General features: G+C 45.4%; 1 protein-coding gene across 1 annotated transcript in view; it reads right to left on the bottom strand.

Annotated features, from left to right (window-relative positions):
- The window catches only part of LOC144493117 (hydrocephalus-inducing protein-like), a 440,489-nt gene that overhangs the window by 69,044 nt on the left and 344,767 nt on the right, over positions 1-26,678 (bottom strand). The window contains exons 13-14 of the mRNA XM_078212019.1: positions 17,598-17,833; positions 3,810-3,953 (exon numbers count right to left, since the gene is read on the bottom strand). Coding sequence (XP_078068145.1) covers positions 3,810-3,953; positions 17,598-17,833 — 380 coding nt within the window. The remainder of the gene's footprint in view (positions 1-3,809; positions 3,954-17,597; positions 17,834-26,678) is intronic.

Here is a 26,678-nt window from a genome sequence, read left to right as displayed (position 1 = left end):
GGACATTAGTGAACCAGATGGGTTTTTAACAACAATAGTTTCATGGTCATTATTAGACCTTTAATTCAAGATTTTTACCGAATTCAAATTTCATCATCTGTCATGGTGAAATTCGAACCCGATACCCAGAGCAATACCCTGGTTCTCTGGATAACTAGTCCAGCAACAAAATCACTATGGCACTGCCTCCTACTCAAGATGCAGCAACTCACCTAGTCTTCTGAACTGGAGAGGTTAGACAAGAGTGATTCCCCTTGACATCAAGGCAGCATTTGACTGAGTGGGGCATCGAGCAGCTCCAGCAAAACTGAAGTCAACGGTTTCAGGGGAGAACTCTCCACAGGACGGATATTATTTGTTGAAGGCCAGTCTCAATCTCAGAAGTCCCTCAGGGCAGTATACATTCAATTGCTTCAGCTGCTTCATCAATGAAGTTCATCCCATCATAAGGTCTTCTAGGTGAGTTGGGGCAGCATGGCGGCACAGTGGTTAGCACTGCGGCTTCACAGCGCCAGGGACCCAGGTTTGATTCCGGCCTTGGGTCGCTGTCTGTGTGGAGTTTGCACATTCTCCCCGTGTCTGCGTGGGTTTCCTCAAGGTGCTCCGGTTTCCTCCCACACTCCAAAGATGTGCAGGTTAGATAGATTGGCCATGCTAAACTGCTCCTTAGTGTCGGGGGACTAGCAGGGTAAATACATGGAGTTGTGGAGTTAGGGCCTGGGTGGGATTGTGGTCGGTGCAGACTCGATGGACCGAATGGCCCCCTTCTGCACTGTACGATTCTATGATTCTTTGCAGGACCTCCCGAAACCGCAACCTATACCATCCAGGAAGACAATGATAGCAAGAGCATGGGAACACTGAGATCTCAAGATTCTCTCCAAGTCATAATCCATCCTGACTTGGAAATATATCATCATTCCTTCACTATCGCTGGGCTAAAATCCTGGAACTCCCTCCTTAATAGCACTGTGAAGCAGCTTCATTACATGAACTGCAAAGATCAAGAAAGTTGATCACCGCCACCATCTCAAGCGTAATTAGGGTTAGATAACAAATGCTGGCCTTGTCAGTGATGCCCACATATTATGAATGGATAAAATAAAGGAAAAAGTTGTGATGGCAGAGAGGTTTATTGCTGAATAATGAATTTGATGGAGTTGGGATATGGTGAGAATTTGGATGATGAAAAAAAGCAACGCTGAGGGGAAAAGTTAAAAAAAAAGAAACGAAATTACACAAACAAAACAAGCTGAATTGGGAGGAGAAAAGAGAGAGAGAGAAGTATAAAGGACAGACATAGTAAAAATGCAACAATCTAAATAAATCAGACAAGTAAGGCACATACCATGTGCAATGGTACAGGAGATTGATTAAATAATTCTTAATTATAAGCTGGTGCAGATCCTAGGATGGGAAGGTTACAAGCAAAATCTCTAAATTTACCAGTTACGTATATAGGAGTCAAGTCAATCTACAAGAAGAATAAATTTATGTTTTAGGTATCCAAGCCAAAGCGCTGACAGTTAAAGGCTCAATGTGGATAAATGTAAAATAATTATGGAAGCAAGAAACCAAAAGAAGGGCATGCATTAAATTGAACAGTTATATAAAACAATAATCATGAAAAAGACCATTGGGTTATTACGAATACATCGATCAAACTGTGAACAAAGTGCTTGGCTGCAGCAAACAAGTGAAACAAGACAGCAGATTGTATTCACGAAGTGATAGAGTGCAAATCAAAAGAGACTGCAGTGGTGTTGAATCTGATGTTGGTCAGGTCCATTTGGATTCCTGTATGCAATTCTATTTTCAATAAAATAGAATTTTCAATAACTGGAGATAGAATTGATAAACAAATATAACTCCAAGTCGGAGAAATTCAATTCATAGGTGTTTTGTTGTGGCTGTTATGGCGTTGTAAAGAGATTTCAGACTTTTGTCGGAAGAAAAGGTATTTCTTGATAAGAGAAACCTGGTACAGGAGTTTTGCAGCTCTGGTTTCTGGGGCAGTCTTTACATACTTATAACATGGCTGCTCAATGATTCTCCTCAGAGAGGATTCCACCCTCTGGTGTGATCACATATACTCAATTTCTATTGGTTCCTCAAGTCAATTGATTCACTTCTGCTGTGCTGTCCTAGAGACAGATACCACATACACAATACCCCGCCCCCTTTAACTTTCTTATACAATCTTCAAAATCCATTTACAAAACCCACATTCTAAATAAACAGCATACACACAAATTAGACATTTGTAAATCAGTGTGGTGATTGTTCAATGGAGGGATCTTGATGCTTGCATTTAACATAACTCTTCTAGGAAGCTTCAACTGTGCATATTTCTAAATATAGTCACGCATGGCATGCTTCCATACAGGCTTGCTGCTTTCCGCAGTCCTGTTTCAGACTGTGTTGACCATCGACTACATATTTTATTCTGCGGATGGTGTCACTTTCCAGTCCTTCATTGATGCTTTTCTCTGTCAAGCATCTTACTCTCCAATGTATGCAAGTACTGTCACAGGAATACAACACAGCCTTACATCCTGACAGTTCTTGCACAATCTTGGTTTGTCACTTGTAAAGAAAATGGTCATATACTCTGTTTCTGGTATTTAGGTCATGTGACAAAGTTTCTTCTTTTCCTGGCCTTTCTATTCAGCATGCTTTTTATTAACCATGTTATCATATTGATTGTTGTGTATTTCTATTGTAACCATTTCGGCAATTTTGTTCTGACATGTACTCTGTTTCCTTCTCTGCCTGAAATGTTGTTTTGTCTAGTTCTCTCGAGCACATCCCCATCAACTGGGTGGTTTCATTTTTCAGTCTCTTCTGTTCCTCTTTTGCATCAACCAATTTTTGCTTGGACATGAGGAGTTCTTTATTCCATGCATCTGAGTTTCTTCCAAGGTGAATCTACCATTTCCTTCTAACAACATTTGACAACGATCTCTCTTTTGCGCGTTTTCAGACACCTTCCTTTTTTACCCGAGCGAGTCCCCCTGATACTAAGGAGTTAGCATGGCCAATCCACCGAACCAGCACATCTTTGGACTGTGGGAGGAAACCCACGCAGACATGGAGAGATTGTGCAAACTCCACACAGACATTGACCCAAGTTGGGAATCGAACCCGGGTCCCTGACGCTGTGAGGCAACAGTGCTAACCACTGTGCCACCGTGCCGCCCCTCATTATTGCAACTTGTTCCAACAGTTGTGTTCTCTTTGGTTTGTTCATTGCTATGTCCTCCACAACACCCTCCAACACCGGACAGCTTCTGTTTCTCTGCAGAATGCTAATTTATCCAGCTCATTTATGTTTTCCACAAGACTGGTAGTTTGATCATTCAGTTGGATCTCTAAAAGATTCCCAATATGGCTCTGGTGAGTGATAGCTCAGCTTCAACAGTACGGTGACTCTTGCAGTAGATGATACAGGATGCTGTACATGAGTGCCATGGATCAACTCCTTCAGGTACTCCACTCTGAGACGAGCAGTTCTCTCACCCATCGCAAAAACTGATAGCATCCATTACATGGATTTCCTTAGCTCTTCAAGTTCTATGTAATGACTTCTATTGCTGAGTTCCGCTTGTGCTTTTTCTCTGAACCCTTTTTACCTTTTCTTCACATTTTTGTACTCTTACTCCAGTTCCTTCACACCTTGCTGGTGAATGTTGTACCGTTTCTCACTGGTCTTAAGAAATTTTTTGCTTATTACTATCTTTTTGTTGTCCTTGTTTTTCTCCTTGACATAATGTAGCTGGCCACTTCTTAATTAGATTAGGGTGACTAACTTTTACTCCATTTTCTATTTGCTGTAGTTCTCGGTGAAGTTTATCCAACTCTTTCTTTTTCACTCTTACTTCTTCTGCTGCTGTAGCTCGTCTGATTGCAGCTTTATTGTTTGCTTGTAGTTCATTGCTACAACTTCCAAGGAACTTTTCATTACAAGACAAAAAGATGGGACGCAACTGAATCTTGCTTTCAGCTCTACATTTGATCATATAGGGTCTTCTGTTGTCCTCCTCCTACAGTCTTTCATTGCCCTCCAGGGGTCTTTCATTGTCCTGCTTTGAGTCTTTCAGTGCCCTTCCTCTGGGGTCTTTCCTTGCCCTTAGCTTGGGGTCTTTTGTTGCCATCCTCCTGGGGTTTCTCAGTATACCCCTCTCAGGAGACATTCATTGCCTACTCTGAGTCTGGTGTTGCCTCTTCCATGAGAGCCTATTACCTTCTTTGAGCTCCAGCATTGTCTTTCTTTAAGGTCTTCATTTCCTCCACTGAGATCTTCATTTCCTCCGCTGAGGTCTTCATTTCCTCCGCTGGGGTCTTCTCTGATGCCCCTTGTCCTTTGTTCTGTCTTATAGTTGTTGCATTAAATGTTGCACTATTTTAAATGCATTACCTCTTTAAATGCATAACTCCCTCTGCGACTGGATCCTGAACTTCTTAACCACAGACCACAATCAGTAAGGATAGGCAACAACACCTCCTCCACGATCATCCTCAACACCCCCGGTGCCCCTCAAGGCTGTGTTTTCAGCTCCCTACTATACTCCTTGTACACCTATGACTGTGTGGCCAAATTCCCCTCCCACTCGATTTTCAAGTTTGCTGATGGCACCACCGTAGTGAGTCGGATCTCAAACAATTATGAGATAGAGTACAGGAAAGAGATAGAGAATCTGGTGAACTAGTGCGATGACAATGATCTCTCCCTCAACGTCAACAAAGCGAAGGAAACTGTCATCGACTTCAGGAAGCATAGAGAAGAACATGCCCCTATCTACAACAATGGGGACAAAGTAGAAAGGGTCGAGAGTTTCAAGTTTTTAGATGTCCAGATCACCAACAATCTAGTCTTCCCATGCTGACACTATAGTTAAGAAAGCCCACCAATGCCTCGACTTTCTCAGACGTTGAAGGAAATTTGGCATGTTAGCTATGACTCTCATCAACCTTTACAGAGGCACCAAAGAAAGCATTCTTTCTGGTTGTAGAGTCAGAGATTCATAGAAGTTTACAGCATGGAAACAGGCCCTTCGGCCCAATTTGCCCATGCCGTCCCTTTTTTTAATCCTAAACTAGTCCCAATTGCTCACATTTGGTCCATATCCCTCAATACCCATCTTACCCATGTAACTGTCTAAACACTTTTTAAAAGACAAAATTGTACCCGCCTCTACTACTACCTCTGGCAGCTTGTTCCAGACACGCACCACCCTCTGTGTGAAACAATTGCTCCTCTGAAACATTTTGTATCTCTCCCCTCTCACCTTAAACCTATGCTCTCTAGTTTTAGACTCCCCTTCCTTTGGGAAAAGATATTGACTATCTAGCTGATCTATGCCTCTCATTATTTTATAGACCTCTATAAGATCACCCCAAGCCTCCTACGCTCCAGAGAAAAAAGTCCCAGTCTATCCAGCCTCTCCTTATAACTCAAACCATCAAGTTCCGGTAGCATCCTAATAAATCTTTTCTGCACTCTTTCTAATTTAATAAAATCTTTTCTACAATAGGGTGACCAGAACTGTACACCGTATTCCAAGTGTGGCCTTACCAATGTCTTGTACAACTTCAACAAAACATCCCAACTCCTGTATTCAATGTTCTGACCAATGAAATCAAACATGCAGAATACGTTCTTCACTACTCTGTCCACCTATGACTCCACTTTCAAGGAGCTATGAACCTGTACCCCTAGAATGCTTTGTTCTATAACTCTCCCCAATGCCCTACCATTAACTGAGTAAGTCCTGCCCTGGTTCAATCTACCAAAATGCATCACCTCGCACTTGTCTAAATTAAACTCCATCTGCCATTTGTCAGCCCACTGGCCCAATTGATCAAGATCCTGTTGTAATCCAAGGTAACCTTCTTCACTGTCCACTATGCCACCAATCTTGGTGTCACCTGCAAACTTACTAACCATGTCTTTAAATTCTCATCCAAATCATTAATATAAATGACAAATAACAGTGGGCTCAGCACCAATCCCTGAGGTTCACCATTGGTCACAGGCCTCCAGTTTGAAAAACAACCCTCTACAACCACCCTCTGGCTTCTGTCATCAAGCCAATTTTGTATCCATTTGGTTATCTCACCCTGGATCCCGTGAGATTTAACAGCAAGCAACAACTTACCTTGGTTGTACCTTGTCAAAGGCCTTGCTAAAGTCTATGTAGACATCAGCTGCACTGCCCTCATCTACCTTAATAAAATAAAAGCAAATTACTGCGGATGCTGGAATCTGAAACCAAAAGAGAAAATGCTGGAAAATCTCAGCAGGTTTGGCAGCATCTGTAAGGAGAGAAAAGAGCTGACATTTCGAGTCCATCCATCATCTACCTTCTTGGTTACTGCTTCAAAAAACTCAAGCAAATTTGTGAGACATGATTTTCCGCTCACAAAGCCATGCTGAATGTCCCAAATCAGTCCCTGTGTCTCTAAATGCCTGTAGTTCCTGTCTCTCAAAATACTTTCTAACAACTTACCCACTACAAATGTGAGGCTCACTGGCCTGTAGTTCCCAGGCTTTCCCCTGCAGTCCTTTTTAAACAAAGGCACAACATTTGCCACTCTCCAATCTTCAGGCACCTATGCATGTCATATGCCTCCTTCTTCTTCTTGACCAGACCCTCAATATCCCGAGTCATCCAGGGTTCCCTACTTCTACCAGCCTTGCCCTTCACTCTAAGGGGAATGTGCTTACCCTGAACGCTGGTTAACACACTTTTGAAATCCTCCCACTTACCAGACGTCCCTTTGCCTTCCCACAGACTCCCCCAATTAATGTTGAAAGTTCCTGCCTGATACCATCAAAATTGACCTTGCCCCAATTTAGAATTTTAATTTTTGGGCCAAACTTATCATCCTCCATAGCTATCTTAAAACTAATGGAATTATGGTCACTGTGTGATCCCTTACTAACACTTCTGTCACCTGCCCTTCTTTATTTCCCAAGAGGTCAGGTTTTGCCCCTCTGTAGTCAGACCATCCACATACTGAATGAGGAATTCCTCCTGGATACACTCAACAAATTTCTCTCCCTCCAAGCCTCTAATACTATGGCTGTCCCAGTCAATGTTGGGAAAGTTAAAATCCCCTACTAGTACCACCTATTTTTCTTGGAGCTTTCTGTAATCTCCTTACATATTTGCTCCTCAATTTCCCGCCAACTATTTGGTGGCCTATAGTACAACCCTATCAAAGTGATTTCCCCCTTCTTACTTCTCAGTTCTACCACAACTTGGTATGGCTCCTGCTCTGCCCAAGACCGCAAGGAACTACAAAAGGTCGTGAATGTAGCCCAATCCATCATGCAAACCAGCTTCCCATCCATTGACTGTCTACACTTCCCGCTGCCTCGGCAAAGCAGCCAGCATAACTAAGGCCCTCACGCGCTCCAGACATTCTCTCTTCTACCTTCTTCAGTGAGGAAAAAGATACAAAAGTCTGAGGACATGTACCAACCGACTCAAGAACAGCTTCTTCCCTGCTGCCATCAGACTTTTGAATGGACCTAGTTTGCATTAAGTTGATTTTTTTCTACACCCTAGCTATGACTGTAACACTACATTCTGCACTCTCTCGTTTCCTTCTCTATAAACAACATGCTGAGTGTATAGCGCGCTAGAAACAATACTTTTCACTGCATGCTAATTCATGTGACAATAATAAATCAAATCAAAAATACTGCTTTAAAACTGTCAAAGTTTTTTAATAACTCCCAACAGCTGCCCTTTGTCTGCATTTTTCTTGCACTTTCAGCTTGGTGAGAACCTAATTTTCCTACATATTTGGGAGAGGTCCTGCAGCTCCTTGGAGCATTTATTTTCCTCTTTACTTCTGAACTTGTTTAACTGGAGAAAATCTCTCATCTTCCTTTTCAATATTATTTTAAAATCTGAAATACAACTTTTTTTTAGCTGAGTGTATCTTCCTTCTTACTTCAAACATTCCTGTCCTTTTTTTTTCTCTTTTACTCAAATTGCACTTTCGTTGCTAATCTCTCTTCGTTTCAATTTGTTGTTATATATGTCCAAATCTCTTTACTCGCTGGCCACACCAGGTTCAGTACTTCGACTGCCCCTCAGGGTCTGGCACTAGCTCAACAATTCTCACTAAGTCTATTCGTCCAAGAGGTTTCCCTCTTTTCGAACTTCAATTAAGCTGGATACTCACAGGTAAGCTCTGCCATTCAATCAATTCTATCTCGTCACCAATATTATATGTTATGGCGTCATCAACAGATTTCGGATTTTGTTCGGAATAAAAGATGTTTATTGATAAGAGGAACTTAGTACAAGAGGTTTGAAGCTCTGGCTGGCTTGGGCAGAGCTCCAGTCTTTACATGCTTACAACATGACTGCTAGATGATTCAAAACTGAGAGAGAACTCCACCCTCTGATGTGATCACTCACCCTCAGTTTTCATTGATTCCTCAAGTCAGCTGAGCACTTCCGCTGCACTGTCTTAAAGAGACAGACACCACATATACAGCAAAAGGGATAAGGAAGCTGGTGTTAACCTTTGAAAAAGAAAATTTGAGGGCACCTATGTGAAGTTTTCAAGATTGTGGGGGGCACTGGCAAATGGCTGATATGGGGAAATTGTTCACACTATCTTAAGCTTGGAATTTCACCAAGTCCAGATGACTCAGGAGCCCTTTATAAATGGCAGGCAGATCCCATTATGGGATTCCCTGCCCATTCCCAGGCTATCCGATTTTCGGCAGAGTCTTTAAAGGGTGCTGACTCATTCACATCAAAAATCTGCATCCTCCACTCCCAATTGGTTGGTTCCAGTGCAGGGATAAGTATATCCTAGTCCTCTGCAATTTTCATGGAGTAGGGCCAGCTTTTAAAGAACTCATGGTTCACAGCCCCTCAGAGACGTCCTGGACCATATATGAAAAAGTAGAAGTTAAAAGGTCCTTCTCATTCTCCCATGCCCATGATAAGGCCCACATCAATCCCCTATGGCCCTCATGCCCCATATCAAGCTATGGCACTTCCATGCCCATTCAGCCACTATACACGATATAGAAAGAATAAACCTTTCAGTGACAATAACATGTGTAAAAGAAAAAGCTTTAGAATACTCATTTATTGATAATTTTACAGTTACTTAAGAAAACCTCCTCAAATGTCTCCCCAACGCAATGTTTTCTTTGGGGCTCAGATGTTTTAACATACTAATGGATTTCTGGGCTCTCTGCCCTTTTTTATGTCTGCTTGTTTCAGAGCCCAGATATCAATTAGAAATACCCCAGAGGAAACAATGTTTGATTAAGCAATTTCAAGTGCCTGTTGAGAAATCTACTGAAGCTTTAATGGGTCTGGATGATTGGCTCTTTATTGCCCTGCAGTAAGAAAGTGGAAAATTATCAATTAGTGTTTTTTTACACATATTATGGTCACTGTAGGTTAATTGCTTCTCGACAGTCTCTTGTTGGATGAATGGGCATGGAACTGTCATAGCCTAGCATGGAGTCATGAGATGCCATAGGGGTTGAGGGGGCATAACCTGGTGTGGGGAAATGAGGGGGCATTAGGAGTGGGTAGATTGTATGAGGTGACATGGATGGGGCATGGAGAGAGTGTGTGGGAGTTGAGGGTTGTGAGGGCTGAAGGTCTTTCTGCCTTTATTTTGGCTGGAACGAAGTCCCACAATACTTTTAAAAAGCCCACCTCCACATCAAGCAGCCCCTGCTATATAAGAATATAAGAACTAGGAGCAGGAGTAGGCCCCTCGAGCCTGCTCTGCCATTGAATAAGATCATGGCTGATCTTTTTTGTGGACTCAGTTCCACTTACGCACCCAATCAACATAATCCTTAATTCCTTTACTGTTCAAAAATCTATCTACCCTTGCCTTCAATGAGGTAGCTTCAACTGCTTCACTGGGCAGGGAACTGCACAGATTCACAACCCTTTGGGCAAAGAAGATCCTCCTTAACTCAGTCCTAAATCTGCTCCCTCTTATTTTGAGGCTATGCCCCCTAGTTCTAGTTTCACCTGCCAGTGGAAACAACTTCCCTGCTTCTACCTTATCTATTCCCTTCATAATCTTACATGTTTCTATCAGATCTCCCCTCATTCTTCTGAATCCTAATAAGTATAGTCCCAGTCTACTCAGTCTCTCCTCAAATCAAATCAAACCAAAATCAAATCAAATCAAATAAACCAACCCTCTCAACTCCGGAATCAACCTAGTGAATCTCCTCTGCACCCTCTCCAGTGCCAATATATTCTTTCTCAAGTAAGGAGACCAAAACTGTACACAGTACTCCAGGTGTGGCCTCATCAGCACCTTATACAGCTGCAACATAATCTCACTGCTTTTAAACCCCATCCCTCTAGCAATGAAGGACAAAATTCCATTTGCATTCTTAATTACATGTTGCTGCCGCCAACTACTTTCTGGATTCCAGGTCTAAGAGTACAAGAGGATGAAATTTCATATTGCAAAATTGCAGTATGCCATGCCAGATATTCAGTTCCATCTGAAGTCAATGGAACAGAATACAGATTTAGACAAATCATAGGTGGAGTTCTGAAATGGCCTTTTTACAATCCAAAGTCAAATGGTGCACCCAATTATTCAAGGGCATGAATTCAAAACCAGGAATAAGAGGGGAATATAAGAAAAACTCAGATAATACAGGAGAAACTTAAACTTCCCAAGTACACGTTGGCAGATGAAGAACCTCAGCCTTGACTAGCTAGTAAGTTCTGGCAGTGGGGTATGTTCCTCATACTGGCCTTCATTCAGCAGAATCCTCATGGTAATTCAGTAATTGAACAATGGGATATGTTCAAAGAAGAGGTGGTTATGATACAGACTAGATACATTCCAACAAGGGAAAACAGTGAGAAGGGAAGTAACAGATTACAAGAGAGCAGCAACAAACCAGGAAAAGGGCCAGATACTTGGCTGATGAAATTTAATGCAGAGAAGTTCGAAGTGATACATTCGGAGAGAAAGAATGAAAAGTGACAATATGAACTAAATGGTCCAATTTTAAAGGGGGTGTCTGTGAAACCAGGATGTACACAAATCACTGATGATGGCAGGACAAGTTGAAAAAGTTGTTAATGATGCATACAAGCTCCTCAGCTTTATAGATAGAGGCGAAAAATGCAATAGCAAAGAAGCTGGCTCCAGTTGGAATACTGCATCCAACTCTGTGCACCCCACTTTACAGAGGATGTCCAAGACTTATTGGTTGTGGATGGAATTGACTATAATGGTACTAGTTATTACCTAATTTATATAGAGCATTTGGAGAGAGCGTCTATTAGAGACAGGAACAAAATAGGAATGAAGGTGAGTACCAATGGTGGATGAATCGATGGGATGTCAGGAAATGCATAGAAAGAAGTTGGAGGTAGAGGAGTGAGCATGTAAGTTGAGTGAGTGTGTGGAGTTACATAATGAAATAGGCTTAACAAGGCAAAGTGACTGGGTATGGTGGTATGCGCAGCAAGATGCAGGTGAGCATACACTGTATTCACCTTTACTGATTTGGTTAGGTCATTTCATGCATTGAATCCAGGAGTGTGATGCAATGTTGCTGCTGCTGAATGCTGGGCCACTTCCAGCCAAGTCTTTTTGGTGTCAGAAGCAAGGTTGCTTTCTCCGATCTCTGGGGAATTGCATCTTTCTCTGCAGCTGTGCATTAGAAACCTAACCCAGATGTAAAATGCTAAAGAGTTGGCTAATATAACAAGCCACTGAGATGGGCTGAACTTTCTTCAAGGTTTCCTATGTGATATCGGACTCCCCCTCTCGCAATACGTCTCTAATATCGGGGATGATATGACCCTCCCTCTATTCTTCTTGGTACCAACAAGGACCAAAGCATTTTGCAAATGTTTTAAAGATGAATGTCCAGAATAATAGTTAACAATATAAACATAATCAAAAGTGATAGCGCCATCATGAACAGATTTGATGCTGATAAAAAATAACTATGTGGAACATTGCCAACAGGATAAAGAGGTAAGTAAATTGTTTGAAAATTCTGCATGTGCTGACAAAACTAACATTGTTGCCTAGTTTAGAGGGGTCCTTACAGAACATTTTGAGCATGGAACATAAGCTGAAAAACACTGTCATCCAAAAATGGGATCAATTTAAAATTGTATAAATGATCTGCATATGCTAGAATGAGGTAAATAAGAAATTATCCATATTTGCAAAATTGAAAATGGGAGCATTTAATCTGCTGCTTAAGCGCATGCTAGATGTACAAACTGCTAAATTAAACACAAATATAAAGTATTCTTATCATTATCTCCCATCAAGAGTAGACTTTCATAGAAAAGAATGGATAACATTTCAAGTCATCAGCTTTAATCATTATTATAGAAAATGAGGAAATATGGAGGTGTGGAGTCAACACGAATGCTTTCATTTTTAGGTTCACAGTGTGAGATTTCACAAATAAAATAAAACAGATGGGGTTCCAGTAAATCGTTAAACGATTTGTTTCCTTTAATTCTTTCATATAAAATTTAATGGTCAACTTCAAATAAAACTTCACAGCCACTATGGCTCAAAGGCATTATAAAATGGAGTCCTGCAATCAGGGAGGAGTGAAATTGTTCATAGAAAACAAGATAAATCAAATCATGTAATTATTTCATACTCAAAAGACCAGATGCACACATGGGGCCCGATTCTCCCATCACAATTCGCTAATTTTTTGGCACGTCGGTTTGGGAGATGCGCCTGTCAGCCATTTTGTGAGATTCGCGCATGCGTTCCCGACACACGTGCATCTCCCACCGGCAGAGGCCAGGTGCAATCAAGACCACGCTGGAAACCAGCAGGAAGACCAGGTAAGTCATTTTAATCTGTTTTTAATGTCATTTAAATGTGATTATTGGGCCCGGGACTGAATTCTCCCCCCCGCCCCTCCCCCCCCCCAGGGGTATTTCACTTTGGCAGAGTTTAGAGTAGCTCCCCACTTCCGGGGAACTAATGGGAGACTCCGCTGGAGTGAAGGGGGGGCAATCAGGACCCCCAGCAGTTGGGGTGGCAGGGGGTGGTGCCCCTGGGCATGGGCACCCTGGCAGTGCCAGTCTGTGCCCTGGCACTGCCCAAGGGGCCAAGTGCCCAGGTCCAGGGGGCACCTTGGCACTGTCCACTGGGCATCGGGGGCAGGACCAAGGGGTGTGACGTGGGGCAATCAGTGTGGGTGGGGAGGTCCCGCTGCCACTCTGCATAGGGATTAGTCGGGGCTGGAGGGAGGCAAGCAATCGGGGTGGTCTGGGGTGGGGGTGGTCTGCCTCCCAGGGGGAGGTTGGGGGGGGGGGGGGTGCGGGGGAGGTCTGCCTCCTAAGGAGGGGATGTCTGGCTCCCGTGTGAGGGGGGGGGTCTGCCGGGGTCGGGTAGGTCTGTTAGGGTAGGGGGTGCGGTGGGGGGGGGGGGGGATTGTCACTGCTGTGGTGGGGTGTGCTGGAGATCGGGGTACTCCGGGACGGGGACGGGGAGAGGGGGTGTGGGGTGAGCCCAGGAATGCTCGTGGGGCCACGATCGGGCCGTGGGGATGTGGGGGTGTAGGTTGGAGGGGGCAGCACTGTGAGGGTCCCCAGCCGGCCATCTATCAAGCTGGCCAGCAAACAGGAGTCTGACCGTGTGGGGCCACTGTGCATGTACAGAGTTCAGGAACTGTCAGACCCCGGCGTGAATAGGCCTCACCACCCTCCTCTCCCCCTCCCCCCCCCTCCCCCCCCCACCCCCCACCCCCCCCCCCCCCCCACCCCCCACCCCACCCCCCCACCCCCAAGCTTTTAATGATATTCATGATTGTGACCTTGGCATTGAATAGAATGTGGGAGATTCTTGTCTGAACTCCCACTGAAAAAACAGTCCCCCATGGTCGGCTTATGATGAAAGTGAGGAGGTGTGGGATAGAGGCAAAGTTGGCCGATTGGATAGGTAACTGGCTATCTGATCGAAGACAGACGGTGGTGGTGGATGGAAAATTTTCGGACTGGAGGCAGGTTGCTAGCGGAGTGCCTCAGGGATCAGTGCTTGGTCCTCTGCTATTTGTGATTTTTATTAATGACTTAGAGGAGGGGACTGAAGGGTGGATCAGTAAATTTGCTGATGACACCAAGATTGGTGGAGTAGCGGATGAGGTGGACCTGCACCTGTACAGGGCATTGGTGAGGCCGCAGCTGGAATACTGTGTGCAGTATTGGTCCCCTTATATGAGGAAGGATATATTGGCATTGGAGGGAGTACAGAGAAGGTTCACCAGGTTGATACCGGAGATGAGGGGTTTGCATTATGAGGAGAGGCTGAGGAGATTGGGTTTGCACTCGTTGGAGTTTAGAAGGATGAGGGGGGGATCTTATGGAGACTTATAAGATAATGCGGGGGCTGGATAGGGTGGAGGCGGAGAGATTCTTTCCACTTAGTAAGGAAGTTAAAACTAGAGGACGCAGCCTCAAAATAAAGGGGGGTCGGTTTAAGACAGAGTTGAGGAGGAACTTCTTCTCCCAGAGGGTGGTGAATCTCTGGAATTCTCTGCCCACTGAGGTGGTGGAGGCTACCTCGCTGAATATGTTTAAAGCGCGGATGGATGGATTCCTGATCGGTAAGGGAATTAAGGGTTATGGGGATCAGGCGGGTAAGTGGTACTGATCCACGTCAGATCAGCCATGATCTTATTGAATGGCGGGGCAGGCTCGAGGGGCTAGATGGCCTACTCCTGCTCCTATTTCTTATGTTCTTATAATTTCCCGGGTTATCTCTTCTCCCTTTCTTGAATAACAGAACCACATCCGCAATCCTCCAGAACCTCTCCCATCTCCATTGATGACGCAAGGATCATCGCCAGAGGCTCAGCAATCTCTTCCCTCGCCTCCCACAGTAACCTGGGGTACATCCCATCCGGTCCCGGCGATTTATCTAACTTGATACTTTTCAAAAGCTCCAACACATCCTCTCCCCTAATGTCCACATGCTCAATCTTCTCAGTCCACTGCAAGTCTGTACTACAACTACCAAGATCCTTTTCCACTGTGAATACTGAAACAAAGTATTCATTGAGTACCTCTGCTATTTCTACCGGTTCTATACAGACTTTCCCACCGTCACATTTGATAGGTCCTACTCCTTCAGATCTTATCTTCTTGCTACTGACATACTTGTAGAATGCCTTGGGGTTTTCCTTTATCCTGTCTGCCAAGGCCTTCTCATGACCCCTTCTTGCTCTTCTAATTTCCCTCTTAAGTTTCTTCCTACTAGTCGTATACTCTTCTAGATTTCTAACATTACCTAGCTCCCTGAACCTTTTGTCGGCTTTTCTTTTCTTCTTGACTAACTTCGTTAAAGCTTTCGTGCACCATGGTTCCTGTAACCTACCATAACTCCCCTGTCTCATTGGAACGTTGCCGTGCAGAGCTCCAGACAAATGTTCCTTGAAAATTTGCCACATTTCTTCTGTACATTTCCCTGAGAAAACCTCCTTCCAATTTATGCCTCTAATTTCCTGCCTAATAGCCTCATAATTGCCCTTACTCCAAATAAACACTTTCCTAGCTTGACTGATCCTATCTCTCTCCAATGCTAATGTAAAGGAGATAGAGTTATGATCACTATCCCCAAAATGCTCTCCCACTGAGAGATCTGACACCTGCCCACGTTCATTCCCTAATACCAAATCAAGTACAGCCTCTCCTCTTGTAGGCTTATCCACATACTGTGTCAGGAAGCCCTCCTGAGCACACCAAACAAACTCCTTCCCATCTAAACCCCTTACCCTCGGGATATTCCAATCGATATTTGGGAAATTAAAATCTCCCATCACAACCACTCTGTTATTATCACATCTCTCCAGGATCTGCTTCCCAATTTGCTCCTCCACATCCCTGCTGCTATTGGGCGGCCTATAGAAAACACCCAGTAAAGTTATTGACCCTTTCTTGTTGCGAACCTCCACCCACAGAGATTCCGTAGACAATCCCTCTGTGGCATCCATCTCTTCTACAGCCGTGACACTATCCCTAATCAACAGTGCCACTCCCCCACCCCTTTTGCCTCGTTCCCTGTCCCTCCTGAAACATCCTGTGTTGATTATGAGGAGAGACTGAGCAGATTGGGTTTGTACTCGTCGGAATTTAGAAGGCTGAGGGGGGATCTTATAGAGACCTATAAGATAATGAAGGGGCTGGATAGGGTAGAGGTGGAGAGATTCTTTCCACTTAGAAAGGAAACTAGAACTAGAGGGCACAGCCTCAAAATAAAGGGAGGTCAGTTTAGGACAGAGTTGAGGAGGAACTTCTTCTCTCAGAGGGTGGTGAATCTCTGGAATTCTCTGCCCACCGAAGTGGTGGAGGCTACCTCGTTAAATATGTTTAAATCACGGATAGATGGATTTCTGATCGGAAAGGGAATTAGGGGTTATGGGGATCAGGCGGGTAAGTGGAACTGATCCACTTCAGATCAGCCATGATCTTATTGAATGGCGGGGCAGGCTCGAGGGGCTAGATGGCCTACTCCTGCTCCTATTTCTTATGTTAAGGTGGAGGGCTCGTTGTAGACTGCAAAGAGACATAGATAGGATGCAAAGCTGGGCTGAAAAATGGCAAATGGAATTTAACCCTGATAAATGTGAGGTGATTCATTTTGGTAGGACTAATTTAAATGTGGATTACAGGGTCAAAGGTAGGCTTCTGAAGACTGTGGAGGAACAGAGAGATCTTGGGGTCCATATCCACAGATCTCTAAAGGTTGCCACTCAAGTGGATAGAGCTGTGACGAAGGCCTATAGTGTGTTAGCTTTTATTAACAGGGGGTTGGAGTTTAAGAGCCGTGGGGTTATGCTGCAACTGTACAGGACCCTTGGTGAGACCACATTTGGAATATTGTGTGCAGTTCTGGTCACCTCACTATAAGAAGGATGTGGAAGCGCTGGAAAGAGTGCAGAGGAGATTTACCAGGATGCTGCCTGGTTTGGAGGGTAGCTCTTATGAGGAAAGGTTGAGGGAGCTAGGGCTGTTCTCTCTGGAGCGGAGCAGGCTGAGGGGAGACTTAATCGAGGTTTATAAAATGATGAAGGGGATAAATAGAGTGAACGTTCAAAGACTATTTCCTCGGGTGGATGGAGCTATTACAAGGGGGCATAACTATAGGGTTCATGGTGGGAGATATAGGAAGGATATCAGAGGTAGGTTCTTTACGCAGAGAGTGGTTGGGGTGTGGAATGGACTGCCTGCAGTGATAGTGGAGTCAGACACTTTAGGAACATTTAAGCGGTTATTGGATAGGCACATGGAGCACACCAGGATGATAGGGAGTGGGATAGCTTGATCTTGGTTTCAGATAAAGCTCAGCACAACATCGTGGGCCCAAGGGCCTGTTCTGTGCTGTCCTGTTCTATGTTCTATGTTCTATTTACACCAGTTTTCCCGCGAATTCAGCACTTAGAATTTTTGGGGGGGAATTGGGCCCATGGTTTCTAGTAACCATGGTAGCTGGTAAAGGACTCAAACAAAGGCTTCTGTTCGTCTCTGATGCCATTATACATACAAGTTATCAAACATTGAGAGATATTTTATTACCTGAATCTCCTTTCCAATGTGGGACTGAATGACATCAAAACGGGGGTTTATAGTAAATTCTTTGAGTGTTATGTCTGATTCAATATTTGCCCATGAATTTACGCTCCTGCGTTCAGTGGCCTGGCTGAAGCTTGTTCGACTAATTTCACCAATGCCGTCACCAGGAATCCTCAATTTAACAGCCATTGGTACAAGGGAAGTGTTAATAAGGCAACATGATATGGTCTTGGGAAAACCTAGAATTTTGGGAAAAAGAAAGATTTACAGGAATTACCCATATGTATTCAATGCCATCATAAACCAATACATCTCACAGCTTAACCTCAACAATATATCCAATAGCCCGATTCATTGGAGCTTCATATCTGGTAGGTTTCCCAGAATCCTTACTCGCTTTCTGGCAAAATATAAACTGCAAAAGTAAGAACGTAGCATCTGTTTATCAAGAACACTAAACTAAACTTTATTATTTTGTGGTAATTTTAATATTCCCATTTTTATATCCTTATAATCACCACAGTGCTTCTTTTTTACTGTCCAGTTTAGCTCAGCAAACAGAACAACTGGTAATTGGTAGGTGGGACCCAGGTTCAGAAGTGCCATTTCAGACAGATCCCATTTTTACTGGTAAGGGAAAGGCATCAAGGCATGATTCACACATGAGGGAAACCCAAATTCAGCAGAACCATTTGAACTCAGTGTTGAGTTCAAACAGACCCCTTTCTCAATGTAGCAAGAGCCATAATCCTGAGTGTTGGTGTCACGAGTATTTAAAGTAGATGTAATGTTCATAAATGTGGATACAGTTTGTAAATTCCCACGCTTTAATGCAACAGAAAAGGAGTTAAGGCCAGCATTGATCTGCCATGAGTGTATTGAATGGCGGGACAAGCTTGAAGGGTCTAGTGGCCTAGACTTGCTTCTATTTCTTGTAGTCTTGTGTTTAAAAGTGAAAAAAAGCCTGCCTGTGTCAGTGAGAAGTGAGGAAAAATACAAAATGTCAGGTTATTTCAGTCCCCAAGCCTTTTTAAATTAAAAAAAATAGGCCACCTGTGTAAGCGAGAATTTTGAAAAATCTTCCAGCAGTTACAATAGCTGGTTATTGACATTTCCCCATGCATTATCATTATACCAGAATGAATGTTTGGCTGTTTTTCTGCAACCAACAATTATCTCAGCAGATGGCCCTATATTAACAGTTTGATTGACAGTTTAAAGAGGTCTTTAAAAATTAGCTGTCTTTAATATGGGGTTTATGAATATAAGTCTGTTTTTATAATGGGTTAAGTACTGAGGGGATTTAAAGCTTTTAAATTGACTTTCATTTGTGGGAGGCTTTTTTAATATAGTGAAGACATTCAGAAATATTTAAAATAAAAACAGAGTGCTATATAAACTTGGCCAGTTTGGCAGCATCAGTGGAAAGGGAAACAAAGTTAAATTTTTGAGTCCAAACTGATTCTTCTTCAGGAGAATGTGAGGTGATTCATTTTGGTAGGACTAATTTAAATGTGGATTACAGGGTCAAAGGTAGGCTTCTGAAGACTGAAGGAACAGAGAGATCTTGGGGTCCATATCCACAGATCTCTAAAGGTTGCCACTCAAGTGGATAGAGCTGTGAAGAAGGCCTATAGTGTGTTAGCTTTTATTAACGGGGGTTGGAGTTTAAGAGCCGTGGGGTTATGCTGCAACTGTACAGGACCTTGGTGAGACCACATTTGGAATATTGTGTGCAGTTCTGGTCACCTCACTATAAGGAGGATGTGGAAGCGCTGGAAAGAGCGCAGAGGAGATTTACCAGGATGCTGCCTGGTTTGGAGGGTAGCTCTTATGAGGAAAGGTTGAGGGAGCTAGGGCTGTTCTCTCTGGAGCGGAGGAGGCTGAGGGGAGACTTAATCGAGGTTTATAAAATGATGAAGGGGATCGATAGAGTGAACGTTCAAAGACTATTTCCTCGGGTGGATGGAGCTATTACAGGGGGGCATAACTATAGGGTTCGTGGTGGGAGATATAGGAAGGATATCAGAGGTAGGTTCTTTACGCAGAGAGTGGTTGGGGTGTGGAATGGACTGCCTGCAGTGATAGTGGAGTCAGACACTTTAGGAACATTTAAGCGGTTATTGGATAGGCACATGGAGCACACCAGGATGATAGGGAGTGGGATAGCTTGATCTTGGTTTCAGATAAAGCTCGGCACAACATCGTGGGCCGAAGGGCCTGTTCTGTGCTGTACTGTTCTATGTTCTATGACTGAAGAGAGGTAGAATTGTAATGGGAAGAGGCAGGTGGAGCAAAATAGGTCAGGGATAAGTTAGAGAATGGGGTGATTAGATGACAAAGAAGCAATGGAAACAAGACAAAGAGACTGATAATGACAGTTTTAAAGACGTTTAGGTCCAGAGTAGATGTTCATAATAAAATAAAGGTCATCACCATCTGCAAGCAAAATAGCAGAATGTGTCAATAACAGAAAAAATGTCAAAATGGCCTGAAAGCAAAGACATGACAAAGATGCAGAGTGGTGGTAGTTGAGGGGAAAGGAAACTCAAAAGTGGAGGACAGAGTTCATGGTTTCAAGTTTTTGAACTCAATATTGAGTCCATCAGAAGACAACGTCCTATTCTTCTACTTTGTATTGGGCTTCACTGGAAAACTGTAGCAAGCCGAGGACAGAAATACATGAGAGCAATATGGTATATTGAAAAGGCATGCGGCTAAAAAGTTGGAATCATGCATAGATCGAGAGATGTTTTACAAAACGGTCATCCAATCTGTGTTTGGTCTCTCCAATGTAAAGGGGACCACATTGTGAGCAACAAATACAGTAGACTAAGTTCAAGTAAATTGCTGCTTCACCTGGGATGAGTATTTTGGGCCTTAGGCAGTGAGAAAAAAAGCTCATTACCTGTGATTGTATGGAAAGGTGCCATGGCAAGTGGATAAGGTGAAGGAGATAGAAGAGTGAATCAGGTAATCATAGAGGGAATGGGCCCTTCAGATTGCCGACATATATAGGTATTTATATCTTTACTTCATCCTAATATGGCTCCTGAGGTCTGCCCACGGTGGATACTGAGTAAGTTGGCATAGAGGGTGTAAGAGAAACATGCGATGAGTGGGGCATGGGTTGGCATGAGTTAGCATGGGCTAATGGAGGTCACATGGGAAATCCTTTGGGTGGGGATGTGGTTTGAAAGGTTAAGTGCCCAAGGGTCTAAAATATAAGGAAACAACCAGAATGAAGTTCGGGAGAACTGAGGTGGGCCTTTTAAACCTCAGCACTTGAGATCCCTGTGGCCATGTCTGATCTATTTCCAGGGGTGTCAGGCCCAATTCTATCCTGTACTAGCTACCCCAAACCAGAAAATGGAAATTTCCCAGCTCATACCATCCACTTTGTCAGCAAAAACCCAATCCACAGAGGTAAAGATTAAGAAAACATAGAGGGGGGGGGGCAATCCTCCCCAAAAAAGTGTCAGAAAAGTCTGAAAATGAAAGTGAATCACTCTGCTCTTTCTGGGGCACCCCACAATGCAATCGTTGGACACTTAGTGCACTGAAAATTTTTCAATGCAATTCTTGCTGGAATGGAGGCCTCAAGCATGTGACCTCCCCAAACTGGCCGCAGCTGTACGCCGTTAAGGAGGGGGTGTGCATAAAAAAACTAACGTCAGAAATATGGCACCCCAGAAAGCAGCCCCACAATTCACCAAGGGGGAGCTGGGATGGCTGCTGGACACAGTGGAGGAAAGGAGGACAATACTTTTCCCCTGAAACAGCCAGCGGCCAAAGGGTCGGGCCAACAATGCAGCCTGGGAGACAGTGGCAGCAGCGGTCAGTGCCCCGTGCATTGGCACAGAGGACCGGCAGCCAGTGCTGGAAGCAGATGAATGACCTAATTCAGACAGCATGAATGAGTGTCCATCCTATCCTGACATCAGTGCCATCTGTTGCCCATTGTCCATGCTGAGCCACTCCAATTACGCCCTGCGGCCTCCCAGCACCTGACCCCCTTGCACCTTCCTCCAATCCCTCAGGCACCCCACTCCCCCCTCCCCCCCTCACAGCACCTGCCTGCTGAGATATGGTCCGACATACCCCACCCAATCAACCCCATCCCCAATCTTTTCAGCCATCAATCTTTAAATCCCCCCCACACCCCCTTCTGTCCCTGCAGGAGAAGACAGCCCATGAAGACAGGAGGGAAAGAGTGAAGAGCAGCGGTAGGGTCTCCGAGCTTCACATCCTCAAGGAACAGGCAACGTAACTATCAGGAGTATCAGGGAACAGAAGCATAATCGAAAGCCAGATTGAGGTTCACCTAAGTGAGGATCCACTAAACTTTTATTATGACCTAGCTCAAGTAGACTGCAATGTGCCATACATTTGCCCCTCCCTACCACTGACCTGTGTGTCTTGTGTTGTAGGAGACAACGTAGGTGATGCAGGGCCTCGGGAGTTGGTAACTGCACCCTACCCGCCCCCCCCCCCCCCCCCCGCCCCACTGCGCTGCTGATCCGCAGAGCGCTTAGGTGACACCTTGACGACACCAAGGAACGCACCCATAAGATGGCACAGGCACCTTGGTGGGACAAGTTAGTGGTGAGGCTTCTGGGTCACCTTCAGGTGAGAACCACTCAGCCGACGATGTGCATCATGTGGAGGCAAGAACATCCAAGGGCTTGGGCTTATGGAGATCTGCCGGAGTCAAGGAGACAGCTGGCCCCCAGCTAGGTGTCTGACTGCTGTGATCCGTTATCCAGAAGCTGCTGGAGATGCAACAGCAGATCTGGGGAATGCAGGAGGAGCTGTCAGCATCACTGCAGCAACTGTAAACTGTACAGTGGAGTCCAACAACCTTCAGTGGCTGGAGATGGTGCCAGCATTGCGTGGTACCCAGGCCAACAATGCAAGAGTGGTGGCTGCGGTGGAAGGTCTGGGGCAGGAAATGGTTGCCATGCGTCGCAGAGTCCAAGGCATGGCCAAGTCCCATGCACCATGGGTCGTTGCTACTTGCCACCAGAGCTTGGCCCAGTCTCAGAGCTGTATCAACGATGGGATTCAGAGCTTGGCTTGGTCCCAGATTTCCATCACCAAGGGCATCCAGAGCTTGGTCCAGACTCAGAGGGCCATCGCCAAGGGCTCGCATACAAAGGGGCATATGTAGTTGGGCCTCCAGGACTGGCAGAGCCAGATGACACAGAAGTCTCTGGAGCTCACTCTAGCTGCCTCGCCATCCCATGGAGTGTCCCAAGGGCCAATAGACACTCTGAAGGAGGAGGAAATGCTGGAATCCATGCCAGGGCCTTCCAGACAGAAGACCCCAGATGTCGGTCTTCACGGTGGAAGACACAAATAGTTTGCCGAATATTAGAGATCGAGAGTTGGTGGGAGGGGAGGTCCTTAATACAATTACTGTTACTAAGGAGGTGGTGCTTGGTAGACTAATAGGACTGAAGGTAGACAAGTCCCCGGGCCCGGATGGAATGCATCCCAGGGTACTGAAAGAAATGGCTGAGGTAATAGCAGATGCGTTAGTAGTAATTTATCAAAATTCGCTGGACTCTGGGGTAGTGCCGGCTGACTGGAAAACAGCTACTGTTACGCCGCTGTTTAAAAAAGGAAGTAGACAAAAGGCGGGTAACTACAGGCCGGTTAGCTTAACATCCGTAGTTGGGAAGATGCTAGAGTCCATTATTAAAGAGGAAATAACAGAGCACCTGAATAAGAATGGTTCGATCAAGCAGACGCAGCATGGATTCATGAAGGGAAAGTCGTGTTTGACGAATCTACTGGACTTTTATGAAGATGTCACTAGTGCGGTTGACAGAGGGGAACCGGTGAATGTGGTGTTTTTAGATTTCCAGAAGGCGTTCGATAAGGTGCCTCACAAAAGGTTGCTGCAGAAGATTGGGGTACACGGAGTTAGGGGTAAGGTGTTGGCGTGGATTGGGGATTGGCTATCTAACAGGAAGCAGAGAGTTGGGATAAATGGGTGCTTTTCTGGTTGGCAGTTGGTGACCAGTGCTGAGGCCTCAATTGTTTACCATTTACATGGATGATCTGGACGAGGGGACTGAATCTAGGGTATTCAAGTTTGCTGATGGCACGAAGGTGAGTGGGAAAGCGAATTGCGTGGAGGACGCAGAAAGTCTGCAGAGAGATTTGGATAGGCTGAGCGAGTGGGCGAGGATCTGGCAGATGGAATATAACGTTAGCAAATGTGAGGTTATCCACTTTGGAAGAAATAATAGTAAATTGGAATATTATTTAAATGGAGAAAAATTACATCGTGTGACTGTGCAGAGGGACCTGGGGGTCCTTGTGCACGAATCGCAAAAACTCAGTCTGCAGGTGCAGCAGGTGATCAAGAAGGCGAATGGAATGTTGGCCTTTATCGCGAGGGGGATAGAATATAAAAGCAGGGAGGTCTTGCTGCAACTGTACAAGGCACTGGGGAGGCCGCAACTGGAGTACTGTGTGCAATTTTGGTCCCCTTATTTGCGAAAGGATATATTGGCCTTGGAGGGAGTGCAGAGAAGGTTCACCAGGTTGATACCGGAGATGAGGGGTGTAGCTTATGAGGAGAGATTAAACAGATTGGGTCTGTACTCGTTGGAGTTTAGAAGGATGAGGGGTGATCTTATAGAGACATATAAGATAATGAAGGGGCTGGATAGGGTCGAGGTGGAGAGATTCTTTCCACTTAGAAGGGAAACCAGAACTAGAGGGCACAGCCTCAAAATAAGGGGAGGCCGGTTCAGAACAGAGTTGAGGGGGAACTTCTTCTCTCAGAGGGTAGTGAATCTCTGGAATTCTCTGCCCATTGAAGTGGTGGAGGCTTCCTCGTTGAATATGCTTAAATCACGGGTAGATCGTTTTCTGATCGATAAGGGAATTAGGGGTTATGGGGAGCAGGCGGGTAAGTGGAACTGATTCGCTTCAGATCAGCCATGATCTTGTTGAATGGCGGGGCAGGCTCGAAGGGCCAGATGGCCTACTCCTGCTCCTATTTCTTATGTTCTTATGTCCCCAGATCTTCGGAATCCCCTCTTCCTGCCCCCGGTGTATCTCACAAGCAGCAGGATGAATAGGGTGACGTGGCAACATCAGTGACACCCAAACGTTGGCCGGCTCCCTCCATGTCTCAGCCCCCCAGGGGATACCCGCCATGGGCATCACAGGCCATAAGGTTGGAACATAGCTGGCGGCCTCCACCTCTGATGTGCATCCTGGGGGGCACCTAGACATAGCAGTAGGCCAACTAAGATTAAAAATTTATCGGGACACCAAGAGAGCACGGGTAAAGGCATGCATTAGTTAGAGTTTAGTTAACTGTCATTTTTCAAATCACGATTAAATTTTACTGCACTTCACAGTTGTGACTAATCTGTCTGCGATTCGCCTCCCACAGGGATGACCGCACCCCAACCATATGCATAGAGTCGCAGAGCACTGCGCTGCACGAGACACATCCCTTGACCCACCAAACCTGCAAAGCCCATTCCCCGGCACCTGTGCCAGACCTCTGACTGCCGTGCTACATCAAACTCTCATCCAAAGTAGCTGCAGTACTGGGTGCCCTATAGGCGCACTGTGTCATGCAACTTGACATGGCATCCTTAGCACGCACCGGACCCTGCGACTGTTCCCAACCCAACCCTGGGTCATTGGGCCATATGGTAGTGGCCTCAACCCTCAGCTGACATGGGCCCTGGCGCCAGCCAGCAGTCAGAGAAAAGGTAGGAGTCAGACTTATGTGGCACCAGGGCTACATCACAGCATGCCACAGAGTGAGTTTTCATCACCCTCCTGCATGGATCAGTAACTCGCGAACACAACCAACCCAAGCCCATTGCCCTGATGTGATGACAACAGAACCTATGGCGGGAGGAGGGAGACAATACACATCTTTTTAGCCTGTCTTGATGCTCTCTCCACTCCCATTGTTTTGTTTCTTAAAGACTGGATTAGTTGTAAGTATTCGCATTCCAACCATTATTCATGTAAATTGAGTCTGTGTCTTTATAAGTTCTGTTTGTGAACAGAATTCCCACTCACCTGAAGAAGGGGCTCAGAGCCTCGAAAGCTTGTGTGGCTTTTGCTACCAAATAAACCTGTTGGACTTTAACCTGGTGTTGTTAAACTTCTTACTGGGAGGAGGGGGGGCAGGGGAGTGGCTGAGTGTTGGTGGTGTGGGCATGTGCGGGTTTGGAGAATGGTATACCACGCCTCCTAATCGGTAAACCTTGTGGTAAAGAGGGTCTCCCTCATCTCCCTGCCCTGTCGTACCCTTGCCACCACATGTCCTCCATCCACTGACCACTATCCAGCATCTTTCTCCACATCCTCTTGGGCCTACTCCTTCTCGCCCTCCTCCCAGGGGTATCAGCACGGTCCTCCTCCTCTAGGAAGTCTCCCTGCTGTTGCACCAAGTTGTGGAGCACACAGCAGACCACGATAAAGCAGGGGGCTGTACTGGAGCACCCTGCCAGAGTGGTCCAGGTGACAGAACTGCATCTTTAGTTGCCCGATGCACTGCTTGACGACGGACCGGGTGGCAGCATGGGCCTCATTGTAATGGGTCTCCGCCTCAGTCTCTGGCCTCTGCACTGGTGTCATCAGCCAAGACCTCAACAGGTAGCCCTTGTCTCACACAAGTCATCCCGGCAGCCTCAGCTGATCTTTGAAGACCCCGGAGATGTCAGAGCTCCGCAAGATCTAGCTGTTCTGCACGCTCTCTGGGTGCCATGCACACACATGCATGATGTTCAGGTGGTGTTGCACACTATGTAAATATCAGGAAGTGGATCCCCTACCTGTTCACATACTGGACCCCCTGAGGGAATGGGCTATGCATGGTGACATGCATGCTGTTGTTGGGCTCCTGTACATTGGGCATGCCGGCGATGGTGACAAAGCATGTAGCCCGGGCTTCCTGCTGGGCCTGGCCCACGTCAAAGTTTATATAGTTACCTGCCCAGGCATACAGGGCATCCATTACCTCGCAGATGCACTTGTGCTTGGAGGATTGGGCGATGCCAGAGATGTCCCCGCTGGTGGCCTGGAAGGACCCAGTTG

Source organism: Mustelus asterias, chromosome 4 (assembly GCF_964213995.1).
Source record: "Mustelus asterias chromosome 4, sMusAst1.hap1.1, whole genome shotgun sequence".
NCBI lineage: Eukaryota > Metazoa > Chordata > Chondrichthyes > Carcharhiniformes > Triakidae > Mustelus > Mustelus asterias.
The sequence above is the reverse complement of the archived record's forward strand: the minus strand, read 5'-3'. Positions and strand labels throughout refer to the sequence as shown.